The 21382-nt window shown below is 40.0% G+C and overlaps 2 protein-coding genes across 2 annotated transcripts; one reads left to right on the top strand and one right to left on the bottom strand.

Moving 5' to 3' along the window:
• Window positions 1-994: 994 nt before the first annotated feature.
• Window positions 995-2008, bottom strand: LOC308414058 (mas-related G-protein coupled receptor member B2-like; the record flags this gene model as incomplete). Its single annotated transcript, XM_080909234.1, has 1 exon — window positions 995-2008. The coding sequence occupies one exon, from the start codon at window positions 2006-2008 to the stop codon at window positions 995-997; it is 1014 nt and encodes a 337-aa protein (XP_080765360.1).
• Window positions 2009-13028: 11020 nt separating this feature from the next.
• Window positions 13029-13949, top strand: LOC308414057 (mas-related G-protein coupled receptor member B2-like; the record flags this gene model as incomplete). The annotated part of the gene is made up of 1 exon (XM_080909233.1): window positions 13029-13949. The coding sequence occupies one exon, from the start codon at window positions 13029-13031 to the stop codon at window positions 13947-13949; it is 921 nt and encodes a 306-aa protein (XP_080765359.1).
• Between the last annotated feature and the right edge of the window lie 7433 nt (window positions 13950-21382).

Raw genomic sequence — 21382 nt, 5'->3', positions numbered from 1 at the left:
TGTATATTTGTAGTCAATTAATTGTGCTTCAACTGAAAATATCATATAGTACAGCTTGAAAACGTAAGTATTATTTTATATAAAATAAATATTTTTTTTCACTAAACTATTAATAATTCAATTTAAATGACTGTTGTAAATGCAAGTAATAAATATATCTGAGAATGATTTAAACTTGAGACAGGTTTGATTTTGAAGGAATCCTTGTCTAGAGGACGATACTGAAAACTTTTCATGAGGGATAAGAAATTCAGAGAGAATCGGGATCACAGCGAGGACAAGGGATAAAAGGGAAAAGACTTGACCATGGGATGTGAAGGAAGGCACTGTGAAGAGAAACACAGAGATCAGATTCTCTCCACCTTCATGTAGACGTGGATGTTGATGGATCTCATTGCAAAACATAAGTGCACTCATCCAATTCCAAAAACAAGAGACACATTGAACTTGGTGACGAGGATTCAGCTGGGCAAAGAGAGATTTAACACTCTTCTTTTGAGAATGTTTATTTTCTCAGTAAACAGTTTATATAAGAAAGACTATCACTTCATATATCCTTCATAACCTGAAGAAATTAATAAGGACTAGAATTATTAAGTGTATCTATATAAGTCTTAAACACTGAGAAGGTTGTTTTAAAAGAGTGTTTGCAACATACATCATTGTGTACGCATTGTAAATTTCAGTGACTGAAGAAATATAGTCCTTTCTTGTACTTCCATTTGCCTTCTAATGAAGGAGAGTTTGTCAACAGTAGGAACACTTCTCTACCACAGAACACTTACACGGAGCCCCATAAAAAGGAGATGGTGAAGCCCTGAGTAACACGGCTTTAGGAATGCTGCCATCAGTATTTATTCCCATATATCTCAACTTCTACAAAAGTTGTTGTTTTAGTTAACCAGTTAAAGATGAGGTAACAAATTGAACAAGGTGGTAAAAATGGTCCACACAGATAAGAAAATATATTTCTCTCAAAACCATTTTTGTCTGATCAAGCAGCTCTCAGCTGCTGCTCAGGACTGTTTTCCAGTTCTTCAGTTTTATCTCCACCTTCTTCCTCCTCGGGAGTGTCTTGCATGGCTCTCTGAAGAAATAGCTTGAGAGTCTTTCTCCTGAACCTGCGGTGCCTAATGGAGCCAACAAGGAAGTAAATGATGGGGTTGGCACAGCTGTTAACACAGGACAGGAATAGTATCTCGTGAAAAAAATCACAAATTTTAACATAATGAAAATTGCTAACCCATTGATAGAGGAGCCAATAGATCCCAAAGGGAAGACCAAAGATCAGGAAGACCAGGACCGTGAGTGCAATGGTCACATACAGCCTGGTCACAGGAATCTGCTGTGAGGCGCAGAATATCCTGACAAGCAGGGTGAGGCTGGACCCACAGAGAACAACAAATAAAACAATTGACCATACAGTAGCGATGACATCAAATGTTTCACACCAATAAAAGTCAACACTGTTAAACAGTAAGCCACATACTTTCCCTTCCAGGAGACCCAGAAACAGGGACAGAGCCCAAAGCGAGAAACATGTGATAGCTGATGTGTGTCTTGGACGTTTACAGCGATACCAGACGGGCCACATGACGGACAGGCAGCGCTCGATGCTCATGGTGCTGAGAATGCTCAGACCAGAAAGATAAGCAAATGTTGGCACAACATAAAAAAACAAAGGGATTTCGATTTCGATTGAGTAAAAGATGTAAATGAGAAAGAGAAGACAATTAACAAACTGAAAGCACAGGAAGAGAAAGTCAGCCATAGCCAGGTTGAGAATGTAGACAGAGAAGACATTCCTGTGCATCCTGAAGCCCAGGAACCACAGCACTATGGCATTTAGTACCATCCCAACCAGGGAAACGATGAGGGAAAGCAAAAGCATGGCTTGGATCTTGATGTCACAAACTGACGTATCAATGTAGTAGCTTCCATTCATCACTGTGATGTTAGTTCCCCGGGCTGAGATGCTTAGATTTTTGCTTAGGAGATCTCCACTCATGTTCCTAAAATGACAACAGAATAAAAATACGTGAGTACACGCTGCGAACTATGATTCGGGAACTATGAGGTAATGCCTGACCTGGTTCATAAGAAGGAGAAACAGGACTCTAGAAATTAAGTGATTTATTTATACCAGTATCTCCGGAGACTTAGTTTAAATGCACTTTGTATTTATTTGGCCTATCTATAATCTATGACCGTTAATGGTATGAGAGTAGTTGGTGGCCCCCATATAGAATCTCAGTGTGTGAGGCTGTGCCAGAAGGAAATAGAACTCTGGACCTTTCTTTCCTTTGTAAGGATGGTTCTCTTCTGCTGCAGGAACCCAGAAGCCAGAAGCAGAACCAACAGCTGCTCCTAGTCCTGGCCGGGGGTGGGGGGATCCATCTAAGGGGAGAATATAAAACTCGTGAATGACATTTGTGAATGGAATGCCAAGTCACACTGAGACCGGTGTGAAAAGAACCAGAGCTAGTGTGACTCAGTCTCCAGTTCAGATCTGAAACTTGAAAGAAGAAACGTCTTTGAGGACATCAATCACTATATCACTATATATAGTTTCCAAATCATTATATAGTTGCTATATCACTAGCCAGGCATTGATGGAGGGTGGATTCTGGGAGGGCTACCTCTGGAAGCTGAATAATTGACTAACAACAGATTGGAGGAGAGGGGAAATCATTTCTATCACTCAAGTTCCCACTAGTAATCAAGTCAAGTACCAATAGATAGTTCAATTCGGCCACTCACATATGGGAGAAATTTTATAAAACAAAAATAAATATCATTATTGCAAAAAAAAAAAGGGACCTGGTAGTCAGAGAGGTTGGTAGAGATGTGAAGAATCATGGATAGAGCTTGGAAGAGTCATCAGAGTACACCGTATGCTTAAATCAAACGTCCAAAAATCCCAAAACTGATCAATAGTTAATGCCTGGGGACAGAACACAGGCACATTGCTATCACAGCAACAGCCACTTCTCGGTTCAGATAGAGCTCCACACTACAAGTTCCTTATTTGGGTTGTAAATAGGCTAAACACCTCATGTAACTTTCCCCAAATATGTACATTACTGGTGAATTATAATTGTGTTCCTCACAGTCACTCAATTTTAGACCAGCTGTTGCCTACTGAGTCTGAAATGCACAAAGGAATGGAAACTTTCCCTTGCAGAAAACACAGGTAGTTGGGGGACCGACAGGCTGGGGTTTAATAGACAGTGCCTGTGAACCTATCCTTGCTAAATCAAAGAAAGGGGCAGAATTATCGTCATAGAGGCAGCATGAGTAGTTGGAATGAGAGCAGAGTTGGAAAAGCATAGCTGTGGTTCACTGTCTTCCCTCAACCCATTCTACAAACCTACAGTGCTGTCATGAGGCCTTTGGTGGGTCCTTCTGCAGAAACACATGATGCTTTTTGGGTTTTCCACCTCCATGTATAGGCATGAAGTCACAGACTATAAAAAATAGATAATAGTTTGCGAAGAAGGTCTCCAAAGGGCATCTTACCTTTGCTCTATTCTTCTTATGGGAGATGTTTTTATGCTGGTCTGTGGCAGAGAAGAGTCCTCTGAGTCCGTTGTCAGTGTGAATACATCCCAGCACTTAGACTGCCGAGAAACGTTGCCTGAGAAAGAATATTCAAAAGGGGAAGGAAGATCTGTGACTTCCTGCACTCCGATCTGCACTGAGTGTCACTCCTCTGCGTCATGCTGTTCGTGGGACCGTTCTGAACATTGGGCCTGGCTCCTATTCCCTGTCCTTTGGTTATAAGAACCCGAGGGCTCCTCTTAACCCTTAGCGCCTGTTTCTTTTTACTAACCTTTTGCATCTAGAAGGTGAGCAGACTCAAACAATGTTAGCCAGTGATGCATCTCTATCACACAAAGCACTGTGTTTGTAAAGCTGGACAATGGGGCCATAAACATAAGGATAATGACCAAATGTGATGAACTTGCAGAATAGTGACTTGAAATATATCAGGTAGGAGTCTCGGTTTCTAAAGTAGAAGCATTCCTTGGGTCAGAAACTCAGCCAGGGAAGGATTTTACGAATGTGTACCCTTCAGGCTCCTGGAACATCCTCCTTACTACTAAGATGATTAAGAATGAGGCCAACTTCTCACTCAACAACAAGGCCTTAAAAAAGAACTCACGGTGTGGTCTGCAAGAGTGCTGGATAAACTTACTTCTGCAAAGGTAGTAATGAAGGAAAGCAAAAAGATAGCAGAAGTAGATAAACCTTTAATAAAAAAAAATAGTAAGACAACTAGAATGGGAAGGAAGAAAAAGGGAAACAGATCAAAACCAAGAGATTTATTCGGTTGCAGCGAGGGGTGAATAGTAATGAGGAGTGACTCACCTTGGAGAAAACAGGAAAGAAATGAGCTGTATCTGTTTGATCTCAGATCTATGTCTCCTTGGTAATTCCTGCTTCATGTTTTCATGGTGCTAAATACTTTTATGAACTATTTTTGCAAAAGCAAATTTAGTAGATATAAGACATTTCAAATTTTAAAAATAATGTTCTTTGTATGTAAATTTTATGTACATTGGTAAAATAGATGCTCTTATAAATATTCATACATATGTGTATACATACTGGTGGCAACCAGAGCTCAAAGTCTGGGTTACTCCTCTAAGCCTCTTCTTATATCTTAAACCAGGAGTCTCCACTTGAAACCATAACTTATCTACTGAGCTGTTCTCTTTAACTCTTTTTCCCCAGAGACTCCCATGTGCTGAGAAAATAGGCCGACTACCGGTCTTCATCAATATGGGTGATGGGGATTTAAATTCAGACTCTCACAATGGCACAGCAAGTGTTTTCCTCTCTGAACTATCTCTCAAATCTACTTAGAAACATTTTTATGAAGGAAGACATCTCACTTTACCATATTCTAAATATAAATGATTTATTTTATTTTATTTTTACACTCGTGGGCATCTCTTTCTTTAGGTTAAGGAAATTTTCTTCTATAACTTTTGTTCAAGATATTTACTGACCCTATAAGTTGGGAATTTTTACTCTCTTCCGTACATATTGTCCTTAGATTTGATCTTTGAATTGTGCCTGGATTTACTGGATGTTTGAGGTTAGGAGCTTTTTGCATTTTCTTTGACTGTTCTGTCAGTGTTTTCTATGGTATCTTCTGCCCCTGAGATTTTCTCTTCCATCTCTTGTATTCTTTTAGTGATGCTTGTGTCTATGACTCCTGATTTTTTTTTCCTAGGTTTTCTATCTCCAGTGTTGTCTTTCTTTGTGATGTCTTTATTGTTTCTATTTCCATTTTTTTAGATCATTGATGGTTTTGTTCAATTCCTTCACCTGTTTCATTGTGTTTTCCTCTACCTCTTTAAGAAATTTTTTGTGGGAAAGCCTTAGCTCTGGGTGCAAATGGAGATCAGAAGGGTCCTGTCCCAGACTTCTCAGTGGTTCCTCCACCCTGTGTGCTTCTGGTGTCTCTCTTTGGACAGTCAGTGGAAAGAAAGTGAGGTCTCACCTGTGGACTTAGGAGTGATCTCATCCCTGGCAGACCAGCTCTCTGCGGGCAGGTTTTGGGTCTGAAGGGCCATGAGACAGCTCCAGCTCTGGCAGAAGATGGAGACTGGAAGGAGTTTTCAAGCTTTTATTGGCTGACTCTACCTCATCGGGTACCACGATAAAAACTCACAATCACCTTTTGCATCATAATGTCTTCATCTCTTGATTCATCACCGATGTGTCATGTTCTCCCTACACTACAGTCCTGAGCACATTCATTACCACCCAGCATCGCCTGTTCTGTTCATCTTGGACCACATATAGCATCACTAATTCTATATAAAACACAGGTTAGCTAACATTCCTCCAGTGGTAGATGCTCTCTCTGTTGCTTAGTATACTGTAAAACCTGATGTGGCTGAATCCTTCAAACAGTTGGTTATTAATTGCATTTGTCAAGTTCTTTCATCACAAACTGTGGCTGATAATTTTACTATTTGTTTCCTCCGGACTTGGAGGTTCCAGGCAGATATGTATCACAAAGCTTTGTGGGATGCTCATGTTACTGTTGTCTCCTGTTGGTAGCCGGGTTTTATGCAACTGTTGTGCCATACTCTTTTAGGTTCAGGTGGACTTGGAAACTTTCTCGGTTGTAGTTGGGGTTCACTAATCTTTCCCCTTTCAGTAGGTGTGCAAACAACCTCAGCTATTTCTGTGTTGACTCTTAACTCAATGTCATCACCTCATAAATGACAAGCCTCCTAGGTTACTATGGTTACTGTAGAGCTAGTCTTCTGCTGGGAACCCTGGAAAGGCGAGAAACGGTGGAATGCTGATAGTTTCTGCTCTGGGTAGACAGATACGTTTTAACAGACAAAGCTCTTGTCAGTTTAGAGGGTTTTTTTTCACTCCTATCTTATGATGGTTAAGATAACAAACATCTGGATAATTAAAAAAAGATAAGGCCATTAATCAAATGTGGCATTAACATCCCTAAAATCAACTTATTAGGGGTTTACTTCATCCCTGTATAAACTTTACCAATTCTTGGGTCTAGAAATGTCTGAACTTTTGAACATTCTCCTCTCTTGCAAAATGCTGCAAGCATTGCAGGAAGGTCCCACTTCCCTTAGTTCACAGCTGCTAATGAATGTTACATTTGAAATGAATTTCATTCACTTTTCTCTAATTTCTGTCTCATTAATATGAAAACCTTTATTTACATCTGTCCCCACAAAAGGTACTCTTCTTGATTGTTGGAAGTTCTTAAAACACATCCCCAGCTAATCAATATAAAATGAAAAAAAATGAAATTAATGATGTGGAAAAAACATTGATGCAGTACCCATAGTTGATTAATTATGCGCAAACCTGTCAATAAATTAGCACCAAAAATATAAACATCTATATGCTATGATTCTTATTCATGTTACTCTAAAAAGTTATCATCTTTACATTTGGAGATAGATTTTTCCTTAGCTTCCATTACTTTCAACTACTAGTAAGGATGTATATATCACAACAATTCACAGTTTTACATCATATATACACACACACTCAATTCTTCTTTCATATTCCCTTAACAAAAATCAAGAAATTGTAATACTACCACTGAGCGCATTACAGAGTTCACGCATCTTTGACAGGATCGAGATCAAGGAGCAGACGTCATAAAGAAAAAATCTACTAAAATATCATATGGGGATATGAGTAATTTAAATTAATTTAGACAAGCTTAAACTAATTTTGTAAATGTACTAATTAAACTTAAGTTGACACTTAGTATACAAAGTATTATAGAATATGAAGTTAATTACATTATTGTATGGAAGGTAAAATTTACATTGCAGACCACCAAAACGATCTGCATGTATGTGTATAAATGTATAAAATATATATATATATATATGCTGTTTCCTGAATATGAAGATTTCCAAGTCACCAACCAATGAAACAACCAACCACCAACCAGCCAGACAGCCAACCGTCTAACGATACAGCCCAAACAACTAAACAACCTTTCTAATACAAATAAACTGGCAAACCCAGTATATAATCCCATGTCTTAAAATTAATGTATGTTTAGGAGAGGATGAAGTAGGATTTTCTCCTCATTAAAAAAAATGTTCTAATTGGACATGGGAAATGGCTCAGTGGGTAAAGCACTTGCCATGAAAATTTAAACAACCAAGTTTAAACCCCAAGTGCCCACACTGATAAAGGTTGGTAGCCTGCTTATGGTCTTAGCAGTTAAGAGATTCTGGGGAAAAGGGTTAAGGAGAATAGCTCAATGGGTCACTTCTGGTTTCTTGTGGAAGTCCTTGATTCAAGATATAAAAGGAAGAGTGATAGAGGAAGACTGTGGACATCTAGGTCTGGTATTAATTGATTATGCAGACATGTGTATAATAAGTATTTGTAAGAGCTTCCACTTTATCAATGCAATCCAAGCCTACACACACAGAGCAACATTTAGAAATATTTAAAACGTCCTGTAGCTACTAATCTTGCCTTTGCAAAATAGCTGATGAAAATATTCTGCCTCATTTAAAAAGAGATGTGGGAATTACTGAGGAGACTTAGTTTAGAGACCAAGCCAACCTGGATCCTTCCCTTGCTTTTCCAGAGGCCAGGCACACCAACTCAGCAGTCACTACAACCGAATCACCACTGTCTTACTTTTGATCTGTTTCTCTTTTTCCTCCCTTCCCAGTCTAATTGCATGAATTTTATTAAAGATGTGTTCTTCTCTGCTGCTTTTTTTCATTTCCTTTATTTCTACCTTTGGAGAAGCAAACTTAGACAGGTCTCTGCAGACAACATCTTGAGTTCTTTCTTCTCGATCCCACTGCTGTGTGCTGAGTTGACCTCGTACTTGGCCAAGGTAGCGGTAAGGAGGAGGAGTCCCAGGAGCCTGCAGGCCACACATTTCCTGGATCCTTGCTTAGACTAGATTTCCTACAGAAGGAAATCTTCTCGTTTCAAAACTTAAACTCCTAACTGATGTATTTTCCCGTTACGATTCTGCCTGATTCGATCCTTGTCCTCATGGCTTGTCTTCTTCACTGTTTAGTCGCGGAAACATAAATTTAGATCTGATACTCGGATCTCCCATTACTTGACATTGCTTGTTTCTGGATACAAGAAGTGAAGAAGAAAAGCACTAACAGGGAAGAGGAGCCACAGGGGATGGTATGACCAGAAAACAAGAGATAGGATGCTGGCCAATTGTTGATAACAGGTTTATGAAGAGTGTGACTCAAAGGAATGACATTCAGGGCAGATCCAAGTGCAGCAACCCACAGGTCATTCTTCGCCTGAGAAACTGCCCGCAAGGACCAGGTTCCATGCAGTCTCTCTACTAAGCAAGTTTCTTATTGACAGCCGGCTCAGGAGACGTATCTGTTTGGTACGTCTCCTTATCACCACACATAAGAATGGAGGGAAGGTAAGACACTTTCTGAGACCTTCTTTCCAAAACTATTACCCATTTTTCTTACTCTGTGACTGTTTAATTACATCTTGAAGTGGGGGTATCCAGGGATCCTCGTTAGTACCCCAATCACCTGTTATTTCTGCAGTGAAGAGAGTACATTTCTTTGTGTGTTTCTATCTCACTAAGAAACATATGTGTGCAGGCTTGTTGCCCCAGCATAGGAAGATAATAGAGGGGTAAGACAGCAGTGGGTAGATGGGTGGGAAATCACCTTCTTAGAGGTGAAGGAGAAAGAGTGTGCAGGGGGGAGACTGGGAAGGGAGACATTTGAAAAGTAAATAAATAAAATAACCAATAAAAAGTAAATATGTGCTCAAAAAATGAATGATTGCAAGCAACTCAATTAATATAATTTATGAATAATGTACATATTTATGAAAAGTTGCATGGCATGTTTAACTTATCTCCAAACTATAAAAATGACATGGAGTGTGGAGCTTCATCAAGTGTTGTAAATTAGAAGTCATCTGCACTCAAATCTGCCTTTTACTCTGATGGCGCAGATCCTGTGTTTTGCTCTAGGCAATGAATATTGATTTATTTTGTTCTCTGATCATTTCTTTTATGCCACAATGTACTCTAATTGTTCTCCCCAATACCCCTCCATCTCTGTCAATATCCCCCCATCCTTTTCGAGATTACGATTTCTAGTTTTGTTTTATAATATGTATCATGTATATCAGTTGGGTGATTTGAACGATCTCTTGGGACCTCCTTTGGTTGCTAGTGAGTACCTGAAGGAAGGCAATGCTTTATCCTATCCTTGAGACTGCTGTTAGTCAATTAATGCGCTCAGAGAGGTAACCCTTCCAAAACCCATGCCGGGCTGTTAGTTGGAAAATTTCTGTGCACAGTTGTGGGTATTCCCAAGAGCTCTGAATCTGTGACTAGATAAATATATCTTGGTGTGGAGGTGCCATTTTCAAACTCTTCTTATTTTTTCCTGCTCTTACATATTTGTTCTTTTTTTTTCTTCTGCAAAGTTACCAGAGACTAAGGAAAGATAATCTAAATGACTTTTCTTAGAGCTAAACCCTCAACAGTTATTTATCCTCGATAGCCTGTGGTGTCACAAATCTATTTACAACGATTATGTTGAAAAAGAAACTTCTCTGAATGAGGCCGCATGTAACATCTATACATCGGTGTAAAGATAAATATTCGGAGAGCAACTCAGTGCTATGCCTATTTAGTTCAAAAGCAGAACTCAGCCTCACTATGGTGTGTATGATCTCCCCAATCGTGGCTTTTGTATCTGCTTTCCAAAGCTAAGTAGATACTATTTCCTATGGCTTGAAATCCAATCATAATGCAGATAGTTATCTCCAAAACTATACTGCCACAATTGCACATGGGTATGTATCTGACCCGGCAGGTTGGTCTCATAGAATAAGACCATAGATATGGTTTGTCCCACAGGAGCCTTCATATCATCTTCTTGGACTGTGAGAGCTACTCAGCAGGGCAAGAAGCTTTCACATCAGTACCAACTTATTCTATAAGATTTGTACACACAGTGTGTGTATATAGTGTTTTGAGTAATAAAGACAGAACATATAGTTATGATGGGGAAAGAAAGAATATGCAGTGCAGATTTTGGGTCCCTGGTTACTCCTTGATATTATACACAAACATCCATACACACATAATACATACATGCACATAAATGTACAAATATACACACAATTTATCCACACATTTATGGATATATCCATACATATGTATGTGTGTATCACAAGATATCTGTCTAACAATTCATGACTACTCAAAACCGATTTCCACAGGTACATGAAGTATTTACCTGTAAACTCACTTTTCATCTTTTTTTACTTTTCTTTTTATCTTTTTCCATTAATCATTTTTATTGGTTATTTTGTTTATATTTCAAATATTATCTTTTTTCCCAGTTTCTCCTCCACAAACCTCCTATCTCATCCCCCTTCCTACTGCTTCTATGAGGGGGTCCCCCACCCACTTTTACCTCGATGCCGAAGCATTTCCCCTACACTGGGGCATCGAACCTTCACAAGACCAAGGGCCTCCCCTCCCACTGATACCAGATAAGGCCATCCTCTGCTACATATGCAGCTAGAGCCCTGGGTCCCTCTATGTATTTTCTTTGGTTGATGGTTTAGTCCCTGGGAGCTCTGAGGGGTCTGGCTGGTTGATATTGCTGTTCTTCCTATGGGGTTGCAAAGCCATTCAGCTTCTTCAGTCCCTCCCCTAACACCTGCATTGGAGTCCCCCCTATGCTCAGTCTGATGGTTGGTTGTAAGCACCTGCATCTTTATTGGTAAGGCTCTGGCAGAGCCTCTCAGGAGACCTCCTGTCAGCAAGTGCTTCTTAGAATCAACAATAGTATCTGAATTTGGTGGCTGCACATGGGATGGATCCCCAGGTGGGGCAATCTCTGCGTGGCCTTTCCTTCAGTCTCTGCTCCACTCTTTGTCCCTGTAGTTCCTTTATACAAGAACAATTCTGGATTAAATTTTTTGAGAAGGGTGGTTGTCCCCATCCCTCAACCAGGGGCTGTGCCTAACCTCTGGATGCAGTCTCTACAGGTTCTCCCTCCCTTTGTTGAGTAGTTCAGCTAATGTCATCCCTGTTGGGTCCTGGGAGCCTCTTGCTTTTCTACCATCTGGGGATTTTTGGTGGCTACCCCAGTTCCCCATCCCCCATTACTACACACCTCTGTGGATTTGCTGACCCTCTGTACATCTCCCCCATCTCCCCCCACTCCTGATCCTGTCCCACTTTTCCCTTTCCTTCCCCTCTTCCTCCCAAGTCCCTCCCACCCTTTACCTCCCTCTTTTATATAAAATATAAAATAATAATTATTTTATTATTTCCCTCTTTTAAGTAGGACTGGAGCATCCACACTTTGGTCTTCCTTCTTTTTGAGCTTCATGTGGTCTATGAGTTGTATCATGAGTTTTCCAAGTTGTTGCATTCTTCTCTTTCTTTTTTATTTTTCTCAAAATTAGCTTTTATTATCACTCAAGAATGTTAGAAATTCACTCAATCTCAAAATCAAAGCCTAAATTTTGGGCTGAAATACTTCGAGGTCATCAACATAGCCATCTAATAAACATTTCTTTGTTTGCTGGGCAATGAAAATTTCCTTCATTATCGATTTTGCAGCATAAACAATTATTTCAAACAAACTAGGTCTTTCTCAGACACAATCATAAGTGATGATATTTTCTTCATTCTTCTATGTATTTTGTGGCACTTGTTCTAAAATATTTGCAAAAACATTTTATTTAAATTTGTAGCTACTGTTGGGTTTAAGATGCTTATTTGTGAATAATTGTGACATATATAATTTTTATGTATATGATTATATATACATATAAATAATTTTGAATAATAATAAATCAGTAAAAATTCTCAGTTACTCAATGCAACTCAGTAGAGAAATGTAAACTTGTGGTATAGCGACAGACAATATAAATGTGCTAAATGTCCTTAAAGACTTTCCTGCTTTCTAATTTCAGATCTGAAGTGAAGACTGGGTTGCGCCAGCCTATATGGCCGCTTCTTTTCATTCTGGTCTTAACAGTACTTAGCATTTCCCTTATGACTGTCACTCCCCATGACAAATTTCCACATTTGTCCATTCGATAGTCTACTCCTGCCAGGACTGAGAGCAGCTGTGGGTCATTCTTCTGGTTCTTGAGTTCATGTAGCAGAGAAGAAACAGCCTTAGGAAATTGGGTTCAGAGATCTCTTTCTGACACAACCTGAGGAACTGAGTGTCTGTACTGGGGGCACAACTATACTAATATCTGTACAGGACATGGGTTATAGAAAGTGCCGAGAAATGCAATCTTGATATAGACTAAGGCTCCAGAAATACTGGTTTAGAGAAATTATTTAATCACTCTACCCCTGTTTATCCTTCTTATGAACCAGGTCAGTAATTAGCACAAAGCAGGATGTTCCTGAATCAGAGAGTTCATAGCATGTGCTCATGTATTTTGTTTGTTTATTTTGTTCCAGGAACAGTACTGGGGATTTCTTAAGCAAGAATCTAAGCATGTCAACCTTGGAGATTAACATCAGAGCACTTGGTGGAATCAATGACACTAAAGATTGTGAAATCAAGTTCCAAACCATGATTTTGCTTTCCCTCATCATTTCCCTGTTTGGGATGGTACTAAATGCCATAGTTCTGTGGTTTCTGGGCTTCCAGCTGCACAGGAATTCCTTCTTCGTCTACATCCTCAACCTGGCTGTGGCTGACTCCTTTTTCCTGTTCTTTCAGTTTGTGTTTTGTGTCCTTGTTCTCATTTGCACCATTGACTACATTTCCAATGACTTCCTAACATTTTTAATTTTCGTGCCAACATTTCCGTATCTGTCAGGCCTGAGCATTCTCACAGCCATTAGCGTCGAACGCTGCCTGTCCGTCATGTGGCCCATCTGGTATCGCTGTCAACGCCCAAGACACACATCAGCTGTCATCTGTGTCTTGCTTTGGGCTCTGTCCCTGATGTTTGCATTCCTGGATGGGAAGGCATGCCTGTTACTGTTTCATGATCCCAACTCTCTTTGGTGTCAAACATTTGATATCATCATTACTGTATGGACAATTTTTTTATTTGTGGTTCTCTGTGGGTCCAGCCTCATCCTTCTTGTCAGGATCTTCTGTGGCTCCCAGAAGATTCCTGTGACCAGGCTCTACGTGACCATTGCATTCACGGTGCTGTTCTTCCTGATCTTTGGTCTTCCCTTTGGGCTCTACTGGCTCCTTGACCAATGGATTAAGAGACACTGTGATTTCTTTGATGAGATGATTTTTCTATCCTGTATTAACAGCAGTGTCAACCCCATCATTTACTTCCTCGTTGGGTCTATTAAACACGATAGTAAATTCAAGATGAAGACTCTCAAGCTGTATCTGGAGCGAGCCATGCAGGACACTCCTGAGGAGGAAGTTGTTGAGAGTAGTTCTTAAGAAAATCATGAAGAACTGGAGACAGTCTAGTGTGGCAGATGACAGCTGCTTTGATTAAATGGAAATGGTCTTGAGAGAACTTTTTTTTTTAATTTTTGTGAGCTATTTTAATGACCTTATACAGTTTGTTAATTAATCTTCAACCAGTTAAAAAAAAGACAATCATTTCTGTGATGATTGAAAGATACAGGGCTTGCCATACAAATGCTAACTGTGCCATTTCTGTTGCTGTGCTTGTGAGGGCTTTGCCTTTCTGATGGGGCTTCTTGCAAGTATTCTGGGGACAAGGAGAGCTGTTGGCCATTGTTAATAAACCCATTCTTCACTGGAGGGCAACAGGAAGGTCAAAGAAGGGCTGCATTTCTTGAATTACTGAAATTTATAGTGCTTAAAGAATTGTTAGATATTGTAAAAGTTACTTTAGAAATGGTCTTTTCTATATAAGTTGCTTAGTAATCAAATATATTATGCTGAAGAGAAATCTTAAATCTTTAGTCAGCCAGTGGAGTCTTCATCTTCAAGCTCACCGTGTCTTTCTCTGTTTTTGTCTTGTCGCTCTGTCTTTTCTGTCTCTCTCTGTCTCTGTTACTCTATTTATTTGTGGTTCTCTCTCTCTCTCTCTCTCTCTCTCTCTCTCTCTCTCTCTCTCTCTCTCTCTCTCTCTCTCTCACTGTTTCATGCTTGTGGATTACACGTCAGCTATTGGCTACATCCCCACTGTCAAGCTTGCCTGCTGCCATGATCTCACCCATGATATTCATGGACTCTAACACCGGAACTATTGGTCCCCTAATTAAATATTTTCTTTGATAAGTTGCCCTGTTTATAAAGTCTAATCACAGCCATTGACAAATGAACTAAAGTGAGGATTTTACTTCATCTTACATTTGTGTTGGTCAATATTGATCTCTGCTTCGTGTTCTCTGTCCTCACTCCTCACCAAAGGACTTGTTGACCATTACCAAGTTGTTCTCTGTATATGGACTGTAAATTACATCCCATTTCTAAATGAGATTATGTGATTGTTTTCTCCTTACATTCATCTTCTATAGCATGACATAATGTACATTAAATCATCCATACCACTGCAAATCACCAGGAGTCCTTGCTCTTAAGAGTTGAGTATATTTTTGTATGTGACTGCCACAGTTTCATGAACAATTGTTCTATATCTGGATTTTTCCCTGCTATAAATATTGGTAAAAATTATTCTATAAGCATGCAAAACATACTTATTTTATAGAATAACATATCTTTGTCCATCACTTATATTTAAGCTTAAATGGCTCTGTTTTTAAAATAGGCATCTGATGCCATTTTAAGATCTTTACAATTATTTTATGTTGTTATTTAAATTTGAGATTATTGCATAGTAACATTATTTCCTCTGTGTTTGTGTGTGTGTATGTGTGTGTGTTAGGCTGTGATATTTAAGTTTGAGATTATTGCATAGTAACATTATTTCCTCTGTGTTTGTGTTTGTGTGTGTATGTGTGTGTGTGTGTGTGTGTGTGTTAGACTGTGATATTTAAGTTTGAGATTATTGCATAGTAACATTATTTCCTCTGTGTTTGTGTGTGTGTGTGTGTGTGTGTGTGTGCGTGCGTGCGTGTGTGTGTGTGTGTGTGTGTGTGTGTGTGTTTTGGCTGTGAAATGTAAGTACCATGGAAACACTATATTTTTAGCCACAGATACCTACAACCAGTTCTGAATTCTCTTAAATTATTTCCATTTTATCACTCTTGGTAATAGCAACATTTCTCCATTAAAATATGCTACATGTTTTTATTCAGCTGTCCTTACATCTTGGTGAAGATTTCACACTGAAGTTCTAGCTTAGTTCCTTTTTTATTTCCTGTCTTCTGATTCTGAGAAGATGATAAGAGAGGCTACAGATGTTGAAGAAAATCACTGTGAATGAGAAGAAAATCTATGAGGCTTAAAGATATTACAGTATTTTGGAATTTGGTTTCACTAAACACATCTCTTCCTAAACTAGGACAACAAATCCAGACATAATCAGATTAACTTTGAATAGTCACATGTGTATTAGGATAAAATGAAACAACTAATTTAAGCCTACTACATGAAGAAGAAGAAGAAGAAGAAGAAGAAGAAGAAGAAGAAGAAGAAGAAGAAGAAGAAGAAGAAGAAGAAGAAGAAGAAGAAGAAGAAGAAGAAGAAGAAGAAGATGAGGAGGAGGAGGAGGAGGAGGTGGAGGAGGAGGAAGAGCTATAGTAGGGGCAAAAAGGGACATATGAAAACTTAGGAGAACAGGAGATAAAAACAAGATCATGCGGTCTCTCAGGGTCAGTAAGACATTTGTTCAAGACCTGTCTTTTAAGTCTTTGTTGAGAAGTCATATGTTACTTGTTTTATTCTTTGGAGATTTAAATATTCTTTCTTTGTTCTGTACCTTTAGTGTTTTGATTATTATACTTTAGAGGGATTCTTTTTTGGTCCAATTATATGTTGTTCTATAAGCTTCTTGTATGTTTATAGTCATCTCTTACTTTATGTTAGAGAATTTTCTTCTATGATTTTGTTAAAGACATTTTCTGGGTCTTTGTGTGGGGCAGTGGATGGTGCCACCATACAGAACTGGTAATGTTGAAGCAAGTCCAGGACCCTGGTAAATCTCATAATTGAAGACAGCAAAAAATACAGTTAGCTCCTGACCATGTCCCTGGCCTGGAGGAAGTGACCATGACACCCCACAAAGAAGACCATGAAAGCAGACCTCATAGCATAAAAACCTAGCTTTCTCTATGCTACTGAGGTATCTAGATAGGTCCCAAGTATTTAGCCAATGAGCTTCCCTTCCTGAGAATTCCTTTCTGCAGAAGGCATTTAATCTCTGGCCCACCCTGAATAAGAGGTATGCATCCTTATCCACCATAAATAAAACAGTTTGGATAAGCAAGTACTGTCTCCTTCATCAAGGACTGTCATGGGGGGTTGGGGGAGGCCTTTATAGAGAGAGCCGTGCCTAAGTCTTCTGTAGAAGGCTTTCCAGACTCCTGACACTCACTTGGAGCCAAGCCAGATTCCACCCCTGTCTTGGGCTCTTGGCAGGCCTCATCCCAAACTCTTCAAAGTTCTCAATATCATCTAAGTACACAGGAGGATAGAAGTTTCCAAATTCCTTATGTAATTCCTCCCAGCAGTAAGGAAGAAAAGCAGCCTGATGGCTATTCAATATGCACTCCCTGAGCAGTTTGTCCGCACTCTGGTTTCCCAGCAGCAAGACAGAAATGCAGGTCAATGCCTTTGAGCTGGGTACCTTCTTTTTCTTCTACTCCTACTTATCCTAGATTTTATTTGGTCTGCTCATGATGTCACAGATATCCTTGATGCTTTGTGTCAGAACATACATTTTAGCTTTGACATTTTTATTTTAACCAATGTATCAGTTTCTCCTATCGCATCTTCTATACCTGTGATGCTCTCTTCTGTCTCTTGTATTGCATTGGTGATACTCGTGTCTCTGGTTCCTGTTCTCTTTCCTGTGTTTTCTTCCTTCTTCTTGCCTTTGTTTATGATTTCTTTATTGCTTCTGTTTCCACTTTCAGGTCTTGAGCAGTTGTATTCATTTTCCTCACCAGAAATAAAAATAAATGAAGTCCACATACCATGCCGTGAGCACATGGGGGTCTACTCTCACTGTATTAAGGCCACTGCATCACACAGTCATCTTGTTATTACTGACTGTGGAGCTATTTTCTACCACATAACAGAATATATTCTTGTGTGGGGCATGAGGACACTTCATAAGGCAGTCTCTTCTACAGAGCTCACTCCATGCTGAAGATCACATGTCCAGTTTAGAGTCAAGGACCTCCTGCTTCTAGGCATTCTGGAGTTTCTATTGTGATCCAAGTCCCTTCTAACTGAAAGGTTCCTTCTTAGACATGGAAATGAAAATCCTGAGACTCTGCGGCTAGATGGGGTTGCCCGGAGAAGTCCTACAACTCACCTGTCCTACTGCCTTCAAGCCCTGCAGAAAACACCAAGGTTGCAGCTCTCGCGAGTTGTCAGCCATGTTGGAGTGGCCAATTCCAGAGCCTCCCCCACTGTCAGTGGGGTCATATTTAGAATTTTTCTAAACACCGCACATCCTGCCATGGGTCTGTTTCAGCAAAACATCCTTTCACCCGCATCTGCTTCAGCAAAACATCCCGTCACCTGTCTGTCCCAGCAGAATATTATTTGACACAATTAACTTCCCAAAGAAACAAGAAATACCCAGTTCAAAGGATGTTGTGGAAAGTAGCTGCGAATCACAAGAACATCAGAAGTCTAAGGATGTTGCAGTAATTTGGAGATTCGGCTTCAGTAACCATATCTCTTGCTAAACCTAGAGCCTGGAAACTAGTCATGGTGGGACTAACTGTGAGCACTCACACACGCAGCCAGAGGAAATGGGACAACTCATTTAAGCTTTCTATCTGTAGGTGAAGAACAGCCACAACTTCCACAGAGGGAGAGGCAGGTAGATACTGAGACTGAGGAAAGCAAGAGATAAAAATGGAACAATGTCGTGAGCACACGGGATTCAGTATTACTGTAGTAGGGGCCTAAGACATGATACAGGCGTCAGGTTCTTACTGAATGCATAGCCTTTTCCTACCACAGGATTGCACGTGGGCTTCTGTGGGGCATGAGGACAACCTCTTTTGTAGGACTGTCCAATAGCCTCCTGCTCCTAGGAGACTTGGAGCTACTCTTGTGAAGCACGTCCCTTCTAAGTAAATCCCTTCCTAGCAGTAGAAAGGAGGCTCCTGTGACTTTCTGAGCAGATGAGGCTGCCTGGAGAAAACTCTTGAAATTAGCATGTCTGTCTGCCTTCAGGTCCTTCTGGACCAGTAAGGCTGCAACTCTCATGGATTGTCATTTGTGATAGGGTGGCCTTTTAAAGGTGTCCTGAGTCACCCATGCTCTTTCAGTCGTCCCTCATACATATCCCACTCTAATCCCCATTTATAGTCCTGAAGGACACTCCAATAAATCGGTTCAGCATGCAGAACTTGGGTAGAATTTGCACTTTCTGGGTTTGCTGGGTGAGTACATGTTTATTCACATCCTCAAACCCTCACAGTACTGCTGATGCCAAGAACTGCTGTTGACAGGAGCATGGTGTGGCTGCCCCCCGAGAGGTTCTGCCAGCACCTGACTAATACAGGTGCAGATACTCAAAGCCAAGCACTGGACTGAGCCCAGGGTCCCCAATGGAAGACCTAGGAGATGGAGCTGAAGGGGATTTCAGCCCCATGGGAAGAACAATATCAACTAACTAGACCACCCAGAGCTCCCAGGGACTAAGCCACCAACCAAAAAGTACACATGTAGGGATTCGTGGCTCCAGCTACATATGAAGTCAGAGGATGGCCTTATCTGGCATCAATAGGAAGAGAAGCCCTTGACCCTATGAAGGCTGATTGTGTACTTGAGTCTTTCAACCACAGCCCTGCACACATTCTTTGAAAGGGAACATCTTCCTACAATAAGATTGGCAGTGATAGGGGCAGGTACTTGAACCTGTACAGTTAGTGTTTAGGTCTCTGTTAGGTGGTTCTGTAGTCGTCTGTGTATTGAGTCCTATCCTGTGTTCAAAGGTTGGTTTTCTACAAGCTCTAGAACATTGTGTGGAGAGCTTGGCCCTGAGTTCTGAAGAAAGCCCTCCACTGTCCTTCTTTCCTTTTTCACAGATCCTCTATCACTGTGTCCCTCACTGGAGGGTGTTAGATGAAGATGTTTTCTTTTTGCTAATGGTATTTTAGTGGCTTACCTGTGAACACTGATTTGGAGGTATTTGTGAGGGGTCCACCTAACACTGAGATTCAAAATGAGGGCCTGGCACTAGGCGCTCTCTCTCTCTCTCTCTCTCTCTCTCTCTCTCTCTCTCTCTCTCTCTCTATCATATATATATATATATATATATATATATATATATATATATATATATATATATATATATATATATATATATATATATACTTAATTTTCTGTTGGTTCCCCAAGCTTTTGGTATCCCTGTCCATACTGTAGGGCTAAGACATAGGGGGAAATGACAAGTCACTCTTTCCTCTCGTCTCTATTATTGTACCTGATATTTTAATCACATCTCAGTGGGAAACTCTCCTTTTCTACCCACTTCCTTAGCTGAGGTTAATGACCGTGCATCTGCATGTGACTTTGAGGAAATAGTCAGAATGATATGGGGCCAAAATGCTGCTCCATTCACTTTAACTTCACACTCACACCATAACCTTTAGGGTAGAAAATGAATGAGTACTTAAAGTTTTAAATTCTTGATCTGCAAATATTTGTGTACTTTTGCTAATGCAACCTTGTGGATGTTGTGAATAAAGTGTGGAGGTCAGAAAAGGGCACTCGAGATTTAATCCTCCACTGCTACCTTGTGGAATCCAGAGGTGAGGTTCAGGTCACTGGGCATCATGCAAGTGTTTGTCTCTGAGACAGAACATAAATGAAATTTATGTCATTCCAGAACACAAAAACAATGTAGTGATGAAAATACCCAATTAAGCCAAGCAAGAATAAAATATAATGGAATTCAGAAGGTCAAAATATTGAATAAGGGCAACAGTATAGCTCATTGTGCATGAGAACCTGTGCTCACTACCTATAAGTACAAAGATAAATTATTGAAAGCTCCCAAGCAGAAAAGAACTGTGTTCAATAATTATCTACCCATATAAACATGTGCTGAATGATACACTGTATAACACACAAACTAAATAGAGATACTTGTAGCACATTTAAATATAGAGACCAACAGCATTGTCTAAAAGACTCCTAAAAAATGTTGGATATTTATCTTATTATATCCCAGAAGTGAAAGGTGAGGCCCTGTCACTGAAGACTTACTTTAATTTAGACACAACATCCTGACACCTCTTTACTGGAACTGACTAGAATGCCCAGTCTCTGAGAACTAGATGTGTGGGATGAAAAGAAACCATACAAAATTTCAAAGGAGGGAAACAGCCAACAGTCTTCCCCATCTGTAAATCACAATCGTGCCAACATGTCAGGATAACAGGGTAGCCAGTAGCTCTGTAATTGGACTTAGGATGAGCTCAACAAGAAGACAGTCACACTCAGAACTGAAGACCTTGCCGTCTACCCACGGCCAGTGTTGTCTTCAATCTTGGAGGAGAAGCAACAACCACAATGTCACCAAGCCAGATTAATTCCTAACTATGTTTGAGATTTTTGTGCTTTCACCCATTGATGAGAATCATCCTCATCACTCACCAAATAATGTTTCATTACCACAATGACTCAAAACACACTTATGCAGCCCAGTCCCGATGAGTACATGTATAACACAACTCCTGCACTTAAGGCTTTGTTGTGACTGCAGAAAGAGAGTGTGTGAGTGTGTGTGAGTGTGTGTGAGAGAGAGT

Source organism: Micromys minutus (assembly GCF_963924665.1).
Source record: "Micromys minutus genome assembly, chromosome: 32".
NCBI classification, from domain to species: Eukaryota; Metazoa; Chordata; class Mammalia; order Rodentia; family Muridae; genus Micromys; species Micromys minutus.
This window is presented reverse-complemented; position numbering and strand designations above follow the sequence as displayed.